The 18,217-nt window shown below is 41.0% G+C and overlaps 1 protein-coding gene across 1 annotated transcript in view; it reads right to left on the reverse strand.

Moving 5' to 3' along the window:
- Positions 1–18,217, reverse strand: part of Cers3 (ceramide synthase 3) — a 112,236-nt gene that overhangs the window by 58,413 nt on the left and 35,606 nt on the right. Inside the window, exon 2 of the mRNA XM_041656189.1 lies at positions 7,711–7,884. Coding sequence (XP_041512123.1) covers positions 7,711–7,883 — 173 coding nt within the window. The 5' untranslated portion in view covers position 7,884. The remainder of the gene's footprint in view (positions 1–7,710; positions 7,885–18,217) is intronic.

The following is an 18,217-nucleotide window of genomic DNA, read 5'->3' on the forward strand; positions in this document are numbered from 1 at the left end:
CCCCGTCATGTTCACAGAAATTTGTGTTTGGGGCCTGGTACATGGCATGCCATGGGAGTGCCCTCTGTGCACAAGAGAAGAGCATGGACCTGCTGTTATTGGAGGGAGTGTTCTAGAGATGCTTGCTAAGTCTGATGGTCTATATTTAAACCTATTTTCTTTCCAATCTCCTGCCTGGTTATTCTAGCTATTATTGAAAGAAAGCCCTTAACTATTGGGTTGGGATAAGGTAGAGAACCTACTAGCATGCACGAGGCCCTAGGTTCAACGACAGCACTGAAAAACAAAAAAGCCACCACCACCTACAAAAAGCCACCACCGCCTACAAAAAGCAGTACTGTAGTGTTGTATATGTCTCCCTTTGATAACAGTTCTGCTTCATGTGCTAGGACTCTACTGTTATGTACACCCTTGTTTATAATTATTATATCTTCTTAAAACATCCTTTGTACTAACACTTTGAGGACTGATGCAGTTAAGTTTGTCTTAGAATGTAGCCACTCGAGCTCTCTCTCAGCCACTGCCTTAGTGGGTAGCTCTTCTGTCCCTTTCCTTTCAACCTACAAGCATCACTGAACCTCAAGTGATTCGTGTGTGCCCATATAGATGGAGCATGTTTTTCTGTCTTTTCTTCCAAGCATACTTTTTAATTACAGCACGTAATTGATTGACATTTTATTACTGATTAGAAAGGATTTTCTCCGTGGCATGTGGCCACTTGTTTTGTGTGTGTGTGTCATTCTCTGTTTCATTAATTTATTACTCTCCTCTTTCACGTTAGATGTTTTCTAGTACGCCATGTAAATCCCCTTATCTCTTACTATTTTTAAAATTATTTTCTCAGTGATTATTTTGGGATTATAATATACATCTGAATTTATAACATTTTGGTTCAAATTGATAGCAGATTACTTTCAGCGGGATACAAAACTTCCATTCTTTCCTCTTCTGTATTATCACATAAATCATATCCTTATATACTATGTTCTAATCAACAGATTTACTATTATTATTTTATGCAAATAAACAAAGAGTATAAAAATAGATTTACAAATGAAAATACAATCATATTAACTTGGTAGATTTTTAAGACCCATAAGCAGTATAACTTATCAAAACCCTTTACAAACTTATTTTTCCCTTCAGTAGTACCTATTTTAAATGTTACAACCTCTCAGTTTTTTGTCTTTCATTTATAATTTCTATTATTTTATTACTGTTGTGATTTGGTGAGATATTGTGCTCCTGTTTTTGTTTTATTCTCAAGCACGGTTGTCTCTAATTCTTTGAAAATGTTTTAAACAGCAAATTCTAAATTCTTACCCCACTAAGTGCAACACCTGGGCTTCCCCAAAGACTCTGACTTCTGTGTATGTACCATGATATCCCAAGTTTCCCATGACTGCTCAGATTTTGTGGTGTGTTAGGTGGGTGACTCTTGGCCTCATGTCGCCTACACATCACAGTTTGCTTTGTCCTGTTGGCCTATTTGTGTGTTGAGTCACTTCAAAACCCTAAACTATATGTCCTGTCCTGTGTCGTGTGTGGGTGCTGAAATCTCTAGCATGTGCAGTTGCTGCCCAACTAGTGACTGAACAAAGGCTTCCTTCAACACCCAGGGCCAGCAAGTCTTTGGGCTGCTGCAGCTCTGCGCATGTAGCGGGCAGCAGCATCCCCTCGCAGCCGGGCAGCAGGAGTCTGCCTTAGTGAGCACTGTTTCCTTAGTGCCCACTTTTCATGTGGGGGTGAGAGCTTAGGGACTTCTGGAGTCTTGCCTGGACCCAAACAAATCGTTAAACATCAAATGGACCTTCAAGATTTCCAAAAACATGTCAGAGATTTTCAAGGACCCCCATCCTTCCAGACATCTCAAGTCTCTGCTTTTCATTTTGAATTTTTTGCTTAGTCTAATTTTTGAACCAATTATTATTTACTCAAGCAGTTAATTACCTTCAATTGTTTCTGATAACCATATTCTCAGGAAAATACCCTTAAAAATACCTGGAGTAAACTATGAGGAAGGTCTAATACAACAGCAGCATCACAGCTTGTACTTACTAGACAGTCAGGTGATGACAGTTGACAGTTCTCTACAATAATGTTCCAACTCTCCTTTCAGTGGATGCCACACTGCAAGGGTTCACTCTACATGTACTGTGCATGCGAGCTTTTGTTTGTTTGTTTGTTTGTTTGTTTTGGTTTTGAGTCTCACTGTGTATCTCATCTGGAACTAGCTATGTAGACCAGACTGGCCTTAAACTTACAGAGATCCTCCTACCTCTGCCCTCCAAGTGCTGTGATTAAAGCAGTGAACCTTGACACCAGCCTGAGCTCGTAGCTGTTCTCTGACATGACAGAGACAGAAAGGCCAGCTAAAATTCCACAGATATCACTGTTCCTGCCAGGACTCGACTGTTTTTCTTAGACGACACTCCCTGTGTTGTCATGACTCTTTGTAAAATCGTCAAAGTGTTGGCTCTGAATATTTTTGCTAATCTTTTGGCTGGTTTTATGCAGAAAAGAATTTCAAAGTGCCTTACTTCTGACGTTTTTGTTAACTTCCTGTGTGCACTGGGTGTGTGCATATGTATGTATGTGTGTAGGTTCGTGTGGGGACACAAGTGTGCCTGAGGGCACACGCACACAACTGTGGAAGCTAGAGAAGTACCTCAGGTGGCTTCTCAGGAGACATCCGCCTTGTTTTCTGAGACAGGTTCTCTCACTGTCTTGTGGCTCACTGATTATGCTAGGTCGACTGCAGCAAGCCCCAGGGGTCTGCCAGTCCTTGTCTTCTCAGCTCCGGGATTATAAGCAGGTGCCACCTTACTATCACGTGTGACATTTTTATGACTGAACTCAGGTCCCTATGCCAAAGCAGAACTACTATACTTACTGGCCTATCTCCCCAACCGTCCCCACTGTGGTTTTTAATGATGGTGATACTGATTAACTCCTCATGTGCTTACTTTTTATTGGCATATTTTTTGACTCAAATCTTTTGCCTATTTAAAAATCCACTAATTTATTTACTAGTGATTTACAGTTTATCTCACACCCTGAATTTAAATTCTTCATACGATACATACACATTTTCTCCCAGTCTCTTGCTTATCCTTTAATTTGATTTATGTCTTTAAAAATAATTATGAATTTTTCTACATATAGAAGTTCGATTTTTCAATGACTTTCCATTTTTCCTCAGCCTTACCCAAATAATTATTAACTTATTTTCCACCTTTATATCTTAACCTGTGCAAGATATTTCTAAGTGGAATTGGGTAATACATAATTACTCAGACCCAGCTTCTTTCACCGAGCATGCTCTAAGGTCTATTTATGTCACAGCCTGTGACAGGACGTCTGCTCCCTTCTCTTGCTGAGTGACAGCCCACAGTGTAGGCACACACAGTGTCATTTAAAAACAAACATTTTAAATCTTTCCCAAGGGGAATGAAAGCACATGTTCAGCCATATTCTCACACCTAGGTTCATGGTTTTTATCCACAATGCCCTAACACCACAAACAGCATGCATTCCCATCAACTAGTTCAAATATAAATATTTGTATGATGTATAAGTATGTTCAAAGACTACTTAGGAATAGGGAAACCTTAATACCTTGATTCATATGCATTATACATGGAAAAAATCTCAAAAATTAAATAAAATAATTCACAGAAAATGTTACAATTTATACTTCCAATTATACATAAATCTAGCAAATATGAAGTTAAGATTATAGAGAACAGACAGAAACTGCCAAGGATAGCAAGTGGAAAAAAATAAACGGAACTGCCAGGTTGATTGATATTTACATCACTGTCCTGGTGATGGAAGCGTGACTATTTGCATCAAACTTTTAAAAACTGTATGAAATTAAAACCTCAATAAAGCTGAGCTTTCAAAATACTAGTGTGTGAAGCAGGTATGTGATTCCTGCTGCAGTTCCAAGCTACCTGGAAGGCTGAATGCAGTGGATCACTGGAGCTGTGTTCAACGCCCAGCTGGACAACAGAGAGACCCCCACCTCAAAGTGTAACTGACAGATAAAAATAAAAAAGATTAAATGAGGGGAGGAAATGGCTCACTGGATGAAGCGCATGCTGTACCAAGTATGAGGACCCAAGTCTGGGTCCTCAGAGCCCACGTAAATGCCAAGTGAGCATGGTGCCTGCCTGCCTGCAAGACCAGTGCTCAGAAGGCTGAGAATTACCATGAGCAAAGGCAAGTGAGGAGGAAAGCATTTGTTTAAGCTTACAGATTACAGCCTATCACTGATGGATGTCAGGGATGGAGCTCAAACAGGATCTTGAAGCCAACAGAGACATGCTGTTTACTAGCTCCCTCTCATGCTGGTGCTTAGCTAGTTTTCCTGTACCACCTGCCCACGTAACTATTAAAAAAAATGCCCCAGACATTCCCACAGGCCATCCCCAAAACAAGTTAGATAGACCAGTAGCATATTCAAGCTCTAGGTTCAACTGAGAGACCCTGCCTCAACTAATAAGGTGGAAATCAATTGAGGAAGATTGCCATCAGTCTCAGGCCTCCACAGATGAGTACACATATCTGCACACACACACACACACACACACACACACACACACATCCACACACATACAAATGAACATACACACACAAACATAGCAATGTAATGAGTTCAGTGTGGCTCGGTGAGTAGAGGGTTTGCCCAGTAGCATGTCTCTAACATCGGCTCTTGGAGGGCAGAAACAGGAGTGTTGTAAGTTTAAGTCATCTTCAGCTACATAAAAAGTTCAAGGCTAGTCTGTGCTACATGAGACCCAGTCTCAAAAACACACCAAAGAAAGAAATAAAAAGAACCCACACAGGAAGAAAAGAAGAAATAAATAAGTACATGTCCATTTTCCTCTAGTTCTGACAAAGACTATAACTTCTGCCAGGTTTTGTCTGTTCTAGTACTTAGGAACATTTCTGTGTCTAATTAAAATTAGAAATTTAGTTAAGAATGATCAGATGATCAGGCCTTTATTTCATTTTTTAAATATGGAAGTTAAGTAAAAGTTTCATAGAACAATGTGATAAAAAGCATAAGAATTCCAACTTCCAGATGGACTGATAAGTTCCTGTGGAGAAAGCCCATGATGCTCAGAGACACAGAAAAAGAGAGCGACTGCTGTGTACAGGCGAACAGAGAGCACAGTAGACAGATCATAAACCATCTGTTGAGTTTTTAGGGAAGGAAGGAAGGGAATTAGCTCTCACGATGTCATGTCATTTATGCACATCACGTATGCGTTTTCTGGAGCCACATGAATAAAGAACACCATCATCAAACTCTCTGCTCTAATGTGACGCTCATGTGAGCTCATTTCCATCCGCCCTAGGGAGTTAACAGCGGATCCTCCTTCTCAACTCCTGAAAATGCTGTGGATGGGTTTCTCAGGACTATGGGACAGTGGAAAGGGCAGAAATGGGAGTCTCCTCTGTGTACAGCTGAGGAAAGCAACTGACCCGATGCTGTATCTTCCACCTCCACCTTTGCCTTGGGCTTCCAGGGCCACACTCTATGATGTGTGAAACTGCCCATCTCATGTGCTGAACTTTGAGTAGATCTCTTTGAGATCCTACTTCAAACACATTAAAGAATGTGTAGAAGGAAAACTAACCAGAAACTACGATTCTTAACCAAAATAATGACTAAATAGTCTGACAGTATCAAATATATAAGAACTGTTAAGGTAACCCTGAGGATTCCACTTTTGCAGTGCACTTTCCAAACTGTCTTCTGATCGCACAGAGATATTCACATATTTTCTCCCTCTATCAGGAGCATTGTACTGAGAGGTCAAAAACTATCCACAAAACTAAAAAAAAAAATACTCAAGCCAACACTCTGGAACCTGATGTCACAGCATGTTTGTTTGAGAACCATTGAGAGCCTGAGATCATTAACCTCCTGTGTTCTTACCTGCAGACCACTTAAGGTTTTTATACCATCTCAACTAAGTGCTCATCAAATGAAAGGAACAGCCAATCTTTTCTCTAAGGTTTTGGTGGTTTATTTTTATAACATATGATATAGGATTCCAAGGAAATTATAAACTTCTATCATAAATAATAAATTTCAAATGTTGAATATTCTCTTCATCACACAGAGAGAAATACATCCATGTAGTATTATATACTAGAAAATAAGGGTGAGTTGTTGGGAGTTAACAGAAGGAGCTAGAAGATAATGGCTACACTTAATCCCTTGGGGAAGCAAGAACGGCCTAGGAATTAAAAGAGGGGATTTCTTCCTCACTGTTGTTAGCCAGGTGAGACCTAGACATGGAGACTTGGTCCTCCACAGCTGTAATGTCCTGGCAACCAAAAGGATGTTCTGTCTCACTGCCCCATGAGACTGGAAACAACAATTGCTCGCTGTAAAGCAGGCAGTCTGCAACGGAGATAAGCAAAGGTCATTGGTATGATTCACAGCCAGTGAACAGTCCCGGGCAGCCATGGTCATTTCTGGATGTCCACGGGCCAATTTCATTTTCCTTATGCGCTATTTGGAAAATCAAACTATGTCTGTAGAAAGTAGAAGTAATTGTTAAGAAGAAGGACAGGAGCTAGAGAGAGGGCTCAGTAGTTTAAAAGTGCTTGCTGCTTGACCCAAATTCAGTTCCCAGCACCTACATTGTGCAGGTCACAGGTACCCATAATTCCAGCCTCAGGGGATCCAATGCCCTCTTCTGGCCTGTGTAGGCACAAAGATGCATGTGCTGTAAACATGTACACATACATAAAATAAGTATTTTTAAGGGAAGGATATTTTTCCAATGCACTCAGCTACAGTTTAGTGGCAGGCCAGGGTCTCTTTTCAATAGCAACAGTACATTTTTAAGCAAGTGAAGCTACTGTTCACACAGAAAGCTTTCAGCAAGTCCACAAGCTAGAAATGGTCAAACAAACTCTCAAGACAAGGGCCCTGCAGATGGTTATAAACCCATGTGATCTTGGGCTACTTGATCTGTACCAGGTTGGCGTCACTTTTTCCAGCTCTTGCCATTCAAATAGTAATGTGCTCATAGCAGAGACCACCACAGAAACTACCCATGAACATTTGCTTCCTGTTGTCGGAACACTAGTACAGTTTTAATACAAGGCTGGAAGAACTATCTATAAAATTAAGCCAAGAAAAAAGTTTACTATTTTCTGAGAAACAAAATTAATGTTGTGTTATGATTTCCTTATGCTTGGGAAGAAAGGGCAGCTACACCACTTAAATTAAGCTATGCTATGCAGAGGCATTTGGTCTGCTCCTTAATGAGACACTTTGGGTATTTTCCAGGCATTCTAGAATAATGGCTCATCTTCAAGAAGAAGATTTGTCTAGCACTGTCCCTTTGGGAATTTGCCATTAGTAGTGCTAATTGTATAAATCAATACAATTCATGGTTAAATTTCTATATACACCTGTACCATGCACTCGTCATGGCCGTCTACCCTACTCACCGTCTCAACCATGTTTTATTTTTACTGTAAAACACTCAATGGTATTCATACCTCTAATTCTGCAGCTTGCAAATAATATTCATGTGCATTTTATTGCACAGGCTCCACCCAAATCTGCAGCCTCTGAACAAGAGACTCATTATGGATCAGATCTTGGACTTGGCCATGGTAAAGTTAGCAAAGAAAGGGGAGAGGGTTGGGAAGGGGAGAAACATAAGTGCCACTTACTTTTCAAAGAAGTATCTGACGATCATCAAGAGAAGGGCATATGGAATCGTCATGTACAAATGGGAAGCTTTAACAAAGACAAGCCCGTCATGATCTTCAAGATCTGACCACTTTATTGTCGGAGGAAGCCAGAATTTCTCCAGCCAGAACCAGTCTTTAAACTTCTGAAACATTCTAGACAAATGAAGAAAAGAGAGCATTAGACTCGTCAAATCAGCACTTAGAATTGTGATAATGTTGAGCGCTGTCCTTGAAAACACCTAAAGCGGGATTCTGGGATTCCGAAAATAACAAAGCGAGTATACTAACTCCCACGGTCCTCTGCTGCATCTAACAAGAAAATCTCATCCCGTGCTCCCAGAAGTGCTTGGACTATGGAATGGAAGCCTGAAACTTTACACACTCTCCTTCATAGTTCAGGAAGCACACAAGCGGGCAGTGCAGATAATTATTTTCCTCTAATATCACTCATGATATAGAAATGATTCAACAGGCTCTACACCTTCAAGGTATTGAAAGTCAATGCCCTGAAAGCTCCAATGTGTGTACAAAATTTGACTAGCACCCTAAAAACATTCCCTAGGAAACAAGGGACAGGAGTTCAAAGGAGATCGTGGCCGTAATCTTTCTATTTTTATTTTTATTTTGATGGTAGTAGGGACTGAACTGAGGACTTTATTCATGTTTGGCAAAGACTGTGCAGTGAGATTCGTCCTCAGACTTCGGTCATGCTAGGCAAGGATTCTACAGTGAGATGCATCCTTAGCCCCCCTTTCACTTTGAAGCTAGTTCTTACTAAGTTGCCTAGATCAGCCTTGTTCTCATTTTGTTGCTCAAGCAGGCCTTGAACCTGTGGATCCTTCTGCTTCAGCTTCCTAACAGCTAAGATTATGAATCTTTGCCATCGGGCACGGCTCTGTGTTAATAATTATATCTATGGGAACTTGTCATGGCTCAACGTTAATAATTATATCTATGGGAACTCCATTATCTGTGAGGCACTGAGCTAGGTGGTGGATGCATAGCAGTTAATAGCTAAGACTCGATCTTAAGAACCAAACAGCATTGTAGGTAAGGCAAGTCTGACTAAAACAAGTAATTTTAACACATATTTTTTTAAATATCTATAAAAATCCAATTCCAAGGTGTTATTTTTGTTTTATCTTACTTTTTAAATTATATTATTATACCTTAGAAACCTGTTATTTTTTAATGAGAGGCAGAAAGGGAGTGGAGGGGAGGGGAGGTGGAGAGTACCTGGGAGGTGGAGAGGGAGGGGAAACCATAATGAGCATATATTATTTGACTCTATTTAATTTTCAATCAAAGGAAAAGAAAAAAAGGAAAGAAACCTAACTAGAAAAGGAACTAAAAACAACAAGGTTCTGAGAGGCAAGGATGGACACTGGGCCCAGCAAGGGTAAGTACTAGAAAGATGACTGAGCAGAAAGTTGAGTGAACTGGAGAAGGGAGAAGAGCACGAGAGGAACAGAAAGCAGCACTGAAATGCAACTTGGATTCTGTCGCTTCCCTTTGCTGTTCTAACAACCAACCCAGAGGCATTTGTGACCACAGAGTGCAAGCAAGCATCCCTCTCCAGCAGCAAGCATCCCTCTCCAGCAGCAAGCATCCCTCTCCAGCAGCAAGCAGGCAGCTTTGCAGCACTGAACACCTGCTGGGCGACCTCTCACTAAACTCAAGTCTGAAATTACTGTGGGCTCAACCCCAAATCTGCTGTCTCCCTCGCAGGTCAGATGTCAGCCTCAAGCCCCAGGTTATTTGACTTGTGCTTTTTGACAACTAGCTACACATACATCTAGGGGCACACAAAACCCACCAGACTCGGGAAAGATGGACTTGCATTGGTTTATTATCAATGATGCAGAGAAGACACGTATTGGACAAAGCATGCAGGAGGGGCACTAAGCATCTATGCTCTCCATGTGGAGCTACCTGAAGCCCTTGGAAACCTGCCCTCTGTTCTTACTGACACTTCACTGTGTAAGCATGATTAAGCCATTTGGCCACTGGAGAAGAATTCAACCCCAAGCCCCTTGGCCCTTCCCAGAAGTTGAAAGGTATGACTGATGACCAAACCCTTGAATCCTGCCTTGGTCTTTCTTGGGCCCTGCCTAGTGCATCAACTATCATCAACTCATTAGCATATAAGAGCATATTGCCATTTTAGAGATTTCAACAATTTCCTGTTTGCCAAGAAATGTGTAATTCATGACATCACCAGCATGTTTTAACCTCACCATTGAGGCTATGGCCATTTTGATCCTAGCATTTTGAAACTGAAACTGTTTTGATTTTTTTCTATAAATATTTAGCCAGGAACACAGGTCACACTTGTCCTTAGATTTCACAACCTTATGCCCAGTGTTGAGAGGGACACCAACCCAATCAGAATCACACCTGCACAGCCACGCCCTTGGAGAAAAGTGACTTTGTTTATGGATTATCATTCCACTATACTTTCTAACTGGAGCTGACAAATCATGTAAATACAGTTGAATATTTCCACCAATACCTGTACATTCTCTGTTGGGGTTGGAGGCTGAAAAGAAGGAAGGGATGAGGGAGTGATGCTTGAATTCAGGGAGATTACAACCCAGTCAGAGTTGATGTGGTCTGAACCAGGAAGGGTGGTGACAATTGATAAAGCAGCTGGGGCTGGGCAGTGGTGACCAAATGCCAACAACCTACTTGGTAAAGTAACTAAAGAGTCAAGCTTGGTTGTAAGGCACACATATTTTTTAAGAAGTTTGCCTTGGCAGCTTTATGGCATTATTAGCTGTGATAATAAGAAAAATACCAGGGCCGGGAGCAAATAGCAATGCTGTAAGTTAGGTATTTTCCAATATTGTTTAATAATCACTACATAAAATAAGTTGTTCGCTCCTATAACACAATTCAAAGAAACACAGATTTTTCTATCTTGGAAGAAGTAGCTTAAATTACACAGGAGCAATTCCTTGCAGTGACTTCAGGGCTATTGAAAACAATAGTAACTCTAACGCCGAGTAATGCAAAATAGAGACAGCCAATGAAAGAGACAACGTAACAGAAGTCAGAAAGGATGAAGAAGACAGACCCTGAAAAATGCAACTCGAACTTAGAAATGAAGCTAAATCAATCCATACTACGCACTCTTCTTGGATGTTGCTACCAAACATCAGTGATTGCAGAATCAGGGGTCATAGAGCCCTTTGTTCATATCAAAGACAAGAAGGACTCAAAACTATTTAAATGTAGGAGCCAGAGTTATACAACTCTTAGAATAAAATGTTGGCATGAATCTTGGTGACCTTGTCTCAGGCCAGGCCTTTGGAGATGGCACCCAAAGCATAAGCAACAAGAGAAAAAGTAGATCAAAATGGATCACAATTAAAAACTTCTGAGCAACAATAGACACCACCAAGAACACAAGAAAAGAACCTACAGAACAGGGACAGTGTCTGAAAAATGTGTCTAATAAGGGTGTCTTAGTCAGGGTCTCTATTGGTATGACAAAACACCATGACTAAAGATCAAGCTGGGGAGGACAGGGTTTATTAGGCTCACACTTCAGCATTGCTGTTCATTACTGAAGGAGGTCAGGACAGGAACACAAACAGGGCAGTATCCTGGAGGCAGGAGCTGACGCAAAGGTCATGGCAGGGCGCTGATTACTGGCTTGCTACCTCTGGCTTAGTTACCCTAATGTCTTATAAAACCCAGGGCCAGCAGTCCAGGGATGAGACCACCCACCATGGGCTGGGCCCTTCCCCATTGATCACTAATTGAGAAAATGCCTTACAGCTGGATATCAGGGAGGCATTTCCTCAACTGAGGCTCCTTCCTCTGATGACTCTAGCTTGTGTCAAGTTGACACACACAACCACCCAGTACAAAGGGATTAACAATTCAAATATACAAAAATCCCTTACAACCCACTAATAACAAGACAAATAGCCCATCTTTGTAAAGAATCTGAATAAACATTTTACTTGAGACACACAGGTGACCAATAAGCACAAGAAGGGATGCTCGATGTTATTGGCCATGAAAGAAAAACAAACTCAAACAGTCACATCACAACACTGGGTGTGATAATGAAGCCTGATAAACACGGATAGGCCATAGAGAGATGTTCCTGCGTGTGCTCCAAGGGGGTGCTGATGGAGAAGACAGTCTTTAGAACATCAGAGAGTGCATGGGACCTGCAGTCATTCCCAGATAGCAGGAGATTGAAAGGATTGATGTTACAATGTGAGTAACTCTTGAAGACTTAGGCAAAAGACCAGACACAAATGGATATATGAGCTCATGGATATGAAACATTCAAAATAAATAGCTCCATAGAGACAGAAAGCAGGTTAGAGATGCCCTGGGGTGGAACAGGGGTGGCATTACCAGTTTGAGGGGATTGGAAGTGATTTCTGAGGGAGGAGTTATGACAGTTCTTTGAGAGTAATGAAATACTCAAAACCTGTGCTACTACACAGCAGAGAATACACAAAAAAGCATTTAAGTGCACACTTTAACTGTGTAATATGTGAAATTTACATCAAAAACCAAACCAAACAAAAAAAGAATAAAATACCTTAGGCAGGAGGATTTCAAGTTCAAGGCCAACCTAAACTGTATAGCCTCTAAAGAACAGTATTCAACTTCATATGGAAAAGCAAATGACCCAGGATAGCCAAAACAATTCTGTACAATAAAGGAACTTCTGGAGGCATCACAATCCCTGACTTCAAACTCTACTACAGAGCTACAGTACTGAAAAAACAGCCTGGTATTGGCATAAAAACAGACAGGAGGACAAATGGAACCAAATCAAAGACCTGGATATTAATCCACACACTTTCAAACACCTGATTTTTGACAAAGAAGAAAAAATATAATGTAAAAAAAGAAAGCATATTTAACAAGTAGTGCTGGCATAACTGAATATCAACATGTAGAAGAATGAAAATAGATCCATATCTATCACCATGCATAAAACTCAAGTCCAAATGGATCAAAGACCTCAACATAAAGCCAGCCAAACTGAACCTCATAGATGAGAAAGTGGGAAGTATACTTTAATGCATTAACCCCAATAGCACATACACTGAGAGAAACAATTACTAAATGGGACTTCCTGAAACTGAAAAGCTTCTGTAAAGCAAAGGACACAGTCAACAAGACAAAACGACAGCCTACAGAATGGGAAAAGATCTTCACCAACCCCACATCAGACAAGGTCTGATCTCCAAAATATACAAAGAACTCATGAAAAAAATCAAAAGAACAAATAATTAAATAAAAAATGGAGTAGAGACCTAAACAGAGAATTCTCAACAGAGAAATCTAAAATGGCTGAAAAACACTTAAGGAAATGCTCAACACCTTTAGTCATCAGAGAAATGAAAATCAAAACAACTCTGAGATTCCATCTTACACCTGTAAGAATGGCCAAGATCAAAAACACTGATGACAACTTATGCTGGAGAGGTTGTGGGGTAAAGGGAACACTTCTGCATTGCTGGTGGGAATGCAAGCTAGTACAGCCCCTTTGGATGTCAGTGTGGTGATTTCTTAGAAAATTAGGAAACAATCATCCTCAAGACCCAGCAATACCACTTTACCCAAAGGATGCTCAATCGTCATAAAGACATGTGCTCAACTATGTTCATAGCAGCATTGTTTGTCATAGCCAGAACCTGGAAACAACCTAAATGTCCCTTGACCGAAGAATGGATAAGGAAAATTGGTACACTTACACAATGGAGTACTACACAGCAGGAAAAAAAGTAATGACATCTTGAATTTTGCAGGAAAATGGATGGAGCTAGAAAATATATTGAGTGAAGTAACCCAGACCCAGAAAGACAAATATCATATGTACTCACTCATAAGTTGTTTTTAAACATAAAGCAAAGAAAACCAGCCTACAAATCACAATCCCAAAGAACGTAGACAACAATGAGGACTCTAAGAGAGACATACATGGATCTACTGTACATGGGAAGTAGAAAAGGACAAGATTGGGAGCATGGGGACCTTAGGAGAGAGTTGAAGGGGAGGAGAGGCAGGGAGAGAAGCAGAGAAAAATGTAGAGCTCAATAAAATCAATTAAAAATGTGGAAAAAATTGACTCTCTGAAGTTATCCTCTCACTTCCACACATGTGCTATGTCAAGTGGACACACACATTCATACATCATACATACCTACACAATACAGTTAGAGTAAATAAAAACGAGAGAGAGAGAGCAAGAGAGAGAGAGAGAGAGAGAGAGAGAGAAAGAGAGAGAGGGAAAGGAGAAGGGAATGAGGGAAGGAGGGAGGGAGGGAGGGAGGCAAGGGGGAGAGAGAGAGACCTTAAAAAATCACAATGGTTATCCTGTTACTTAGGGCTCCTGACTGTGATCTATTGACTTTTTGTGGTTCTGAGACACCTACTGACTCCCACACTAAGATCTTATACTATTCCAGCTTAACTCTAGACTTTCTGGAAGTTTATAAAAAGCAAAAACTGTTAAAACAGGATCCTGTCATACTCTAAGATTTTCAGATTGGTGGCAAGACTATGGCTGGAGCTCTGGAGTTCAAGGTCAGCCTGGGCAACACAGACAGACCCTGCTTCAAGATACAAAGCCAAATGAATAAACCCAATCGACAGTTCGTCAGCATGTCTGTCTGTAAGTCTCCCAGAAGCAGGTACATGTATTTACTACTTGGTCACTCCAAGTTCCTCTTCACCTGGGCATCCAGTGAGGTTATAGCTGGACAGGTTCTCCAGGAGAGAATGTCTGCTGACCGGTAAGGACACTCTACAGTCGACACAGAGCTGTCCCATTCCAACACTCTAGAACTGTGAGCTACTGACTGAAGCTAGAGAGCATTTTAGAGCAAGAGGAGCGCTTGATTATACAGCCAAAATGACATTTAAGTTAATTATCCACAAGCAACTTCAGTCTTATAACCACAAACTAATCCTTATAATTTGGGTCTAGGGTCAGGTAAACGTGTTTGTCTACATTACTGATGTGGGTTTTCGTTGGAACTAATGCTACAAACTCAGCCCTAGGAAGTGGTTATACCTTTACGATAAAGCACAGAGGAAATCATTAGCAGCTCTTTGCTTCCTGTGAACCATCCTGGAGGAGCTACTGTAGAGTCTAACTCTCAAAGCACTGGAAGTCATGGCTGCTGCGAGCAAACAAGTAAGAACATGCACATGACACAAGCACTCAACCCTAAAGGACACTGACTGTGATTGTTAATGTGCATGTGGGACACACACAACACAGAATACACACACACACACACATACACAACACTGCATACACACAACACACACAACACAGCATACACACAACATGGCATATATACATGCACACAGACAATACCAACAAAAAACACAACTGTAACTGCTTTAGCTTATAGCTATTGAAAAACATAGGAGAAAATAAAAAAAAAAAACAGAAGGAGGGAAGACCTCCCAAACTTCCCATAGAGAAGCAAATAATTTACGCAAAGGGAAAAACAATTTAAAGCAATTTCCTTAGAACACATTGGCAATTATACCTATTTAAAGCCTCAAGGAATTTCAGTACAATACAAAGCCAAATTGCAGAATATATATGACAAAAATGTGGTATCACCTAAAGATGATGGGTATTGGGATGTCCCCAATTAGGCATTCGTTTCATCTTAGTCCCAAACTTCCATTCCTGGCCCAGATTACCTGGGGCATGTAGCTGCAAGTCGGGTAATAAACTGAAGTTGTTCCCATAAATTCCAAAACTTAATGTCCCATGAGTCAGCTACCACTTTCTGTCAGGGACATTCTATGAATCATTATTTATCATGTGATTTTTTTCCCCAGAAAATCTCACAAGCCACTGAACCTTGTGTTCAACTAACCTCAGTTAGTACCTGGAGTCTGTGTGGAGTCAAGTTCTTTCCAGGAGAGAGCGATTCTCTAGAGCTCTTTTCTTCAAGCTGTGTCAAATGACCTCATAAAATACCTGGCAACGACTCTGTTTCTTAGAAAGGCTCTGGGCAGAATTCCCATCTGCTGCTGTGTGAAGAAGGACTCCACCTGGGCAAGGTTCCCTAGAGTCCTATTGCGCACAATGCCGTTACCCTATCTGGAACCCCACTTCTCCCTGCTGAGTCTCCTGAAGCCAACTAAGATGCTTGTAGGATTTTCCTGGATGATGTGCTTTGTTACTTCTCTGGTCTTGTGCCTGCCCTGATGTGGGATTCACCTCTGTATGCTGTGAACACCACTGGTAAAAAAAAAAAAAAAAAAAAAAAAAAAAAAAAAAAAAAAACTGCCTTACCTGTTGATAGGGCAGAACTTAGGTAGGCAAGGAAAACTAAACTGAATGCTGGGAGAAAGGAGGCAGAGTGGAGGAGAAACCATCTAGCCCTGGTAAGCCACAGCCACATGCCGATACACAGATTAATAGAAATTGGTTAAATTAATATGTAAGAGCTAGCAGATAAGAAGTTAGAGCTAATAGTCCAAGCAGCAACTTAAGTAATACAGTTTCTGTGTGATTATTTCCAGGCTGAACAGCCAGGAACCAACAAGCAGCCCCTTCCATACACTGCCCTCCATACTCTGGGATCCTGTGACAGAGGGTAGGTCTGGTCTCCCATCCTTGGGTGAAGAACAGGTCTTTGTAGCTTTAGAACACATGCATTCCTTCTACCTAGAATGTTCTTCCCGTGTGCGTTTCTTCCTCTCATCCTGTCTATCACCTCTCTCTTACATTTCAAGAAGGCCTCCATCCAAAATTTACAGGACCCCTCTGCCCTGCTGGCCCAAAGCTAGATAAAGGACACCTATGAGATGCTGTGATTGTTCTCTGCTTCCCCCAACCCACAGCCCTTATCAAATTTGTAACTGCCTATTTGTACACTGATTGGAGTTTGAATCTAACTGCCTTCCTACGTCCCAAGAGTCGCAAGAGCAGAAGGTACCTTCTAGTGGCCCACAGTAGCACCTAGAACTTTAAACACAGCTAGCAAATGACGGTCACTTATCAGGGAAAGTAGAATAACAGAGTGGCCAATCTTGGGGCCTTCAGAACCAGTGGGAACACAGCCTGGTTTTGACAGTACACTAGCCAAGCGCCTCTGGACAATGACCTGCTCTCAGTCTGCCATCTATGAAATAGGAGTAGAACTGCACCTCTCTGTAGGGCTGTGAGAACCTGTCAGTGGCAAACACTTGTGAACCTGTTTACAGGTCTGGGAAATTATAAACTGTAGTCAGTTAGTGTAATGGCTGGATTTGTGTCAACTTGACACAAGCTGGAGTCATCAGAGAGAAGGAGCTGCAGATGAGGAAATGCCTCCATGAAACCCAGCTGTAAGGCACTATCTCAATTAGATATTGAGGGGGGCAGCTCAGCCCATGGTGGGTGGTGCCATCCCTGGGCTGGCTGGTGGTCCTTGGTTCTATGAGAAAGCCGGCTGAGCAAGCCAGAGAAGCAAGCCAGTAAGCAGCTCTTCTCCACGGCCTCTGCATCAGTTCCTGCTTTCAGGTTCCTGCCTTGTTTGAGTTGCTATCCTGACTTTTTCTTTAAGTGATGAACAGCAATGTGGAAGTATAAGCCAAATAAACCCTTCTCTCCCAACTTGCTTTTTGGTCGTGGTGTTTCATTGCAGCAATAGAAACCCTGCCTAAAACAATTATTAAATCCATGAAGTTATCCTGGGAACAAGAGGAACTAAGTGAGCTTCCACATCCTAAAGTGTATAACCGGTATCTGTTAAATTAGAGATTATTTAAAAAAAACATTTGTGCTACTTCTCATACAGTAACACTCATATTTATTTGTTAGTGGTGAAACATAAATTATACCACCTTCTTGGAAATTAAATAATTTTAAACCTCTAAAATGTTGAAGCCTTGCCTAGGAATATACATAAGAATCGATCTTACATAAAATATTAAAAATAAGACATAAAAATTGTCTTATTTTTCCCCTACTGTTGTTCAAATCAATGACCTTCTTCATACTAAGAAGTCTTACTTATATGGCTGAAGTCCACACCCAGCTCCAAACTTTTTCTTTAAAAAAAAAAACTATTAAAACTATATATCTAAATAACTTCAGTGTTAATAATATTAGGCTTTTTGTTGTTGTTGTTTTGTTTTTGTTTGGTTTTGGTTTGTTTTGTCATGATAAGGTGTGTCTCTGTAGCTTTGGAGCCTATCCTGGAACTAGCTTTGTAGACCATGCTGGCCTCGAACTCACAGAGATCCATCTGTCTCTGCCTCCCAAGTGCTGGGATTAAAGGCCTGCACAACTACCACCCAGCATAATATTAGGCCTTTTTAAAGAAAAAATATTTAGTTGGCAAGATGGCTCAGATGATAAAAGTGCTTTCTGTGTAAGTCTAATGATTTTCCTGAAACCCAGGGTAGCAGGACACCTGAAATTCAGAGTTTGACCTCCACATGAGTGCTGTAGTGGAATGTGTGTTCAAACACAAATCCTGGCACCACACAC

The sequence above is a fragment of the Microtus oregoni genome, unplaced genomic scaffold, assembly GCF_018167655.1.
Source record: "Microtus oregoni isolate MIOR12 unplaced genomic scaffold, Mior012 000000F_ref0000247, whole genome shotgun sequence".
In the NCBI taxonomy this organism is placed as follows: domain Eukaryota; kingdom Metazoa; phylum Chordata; class Mammalia; order Rodentia; family Cricetidae; genus Microtus; species Microtus oregoni.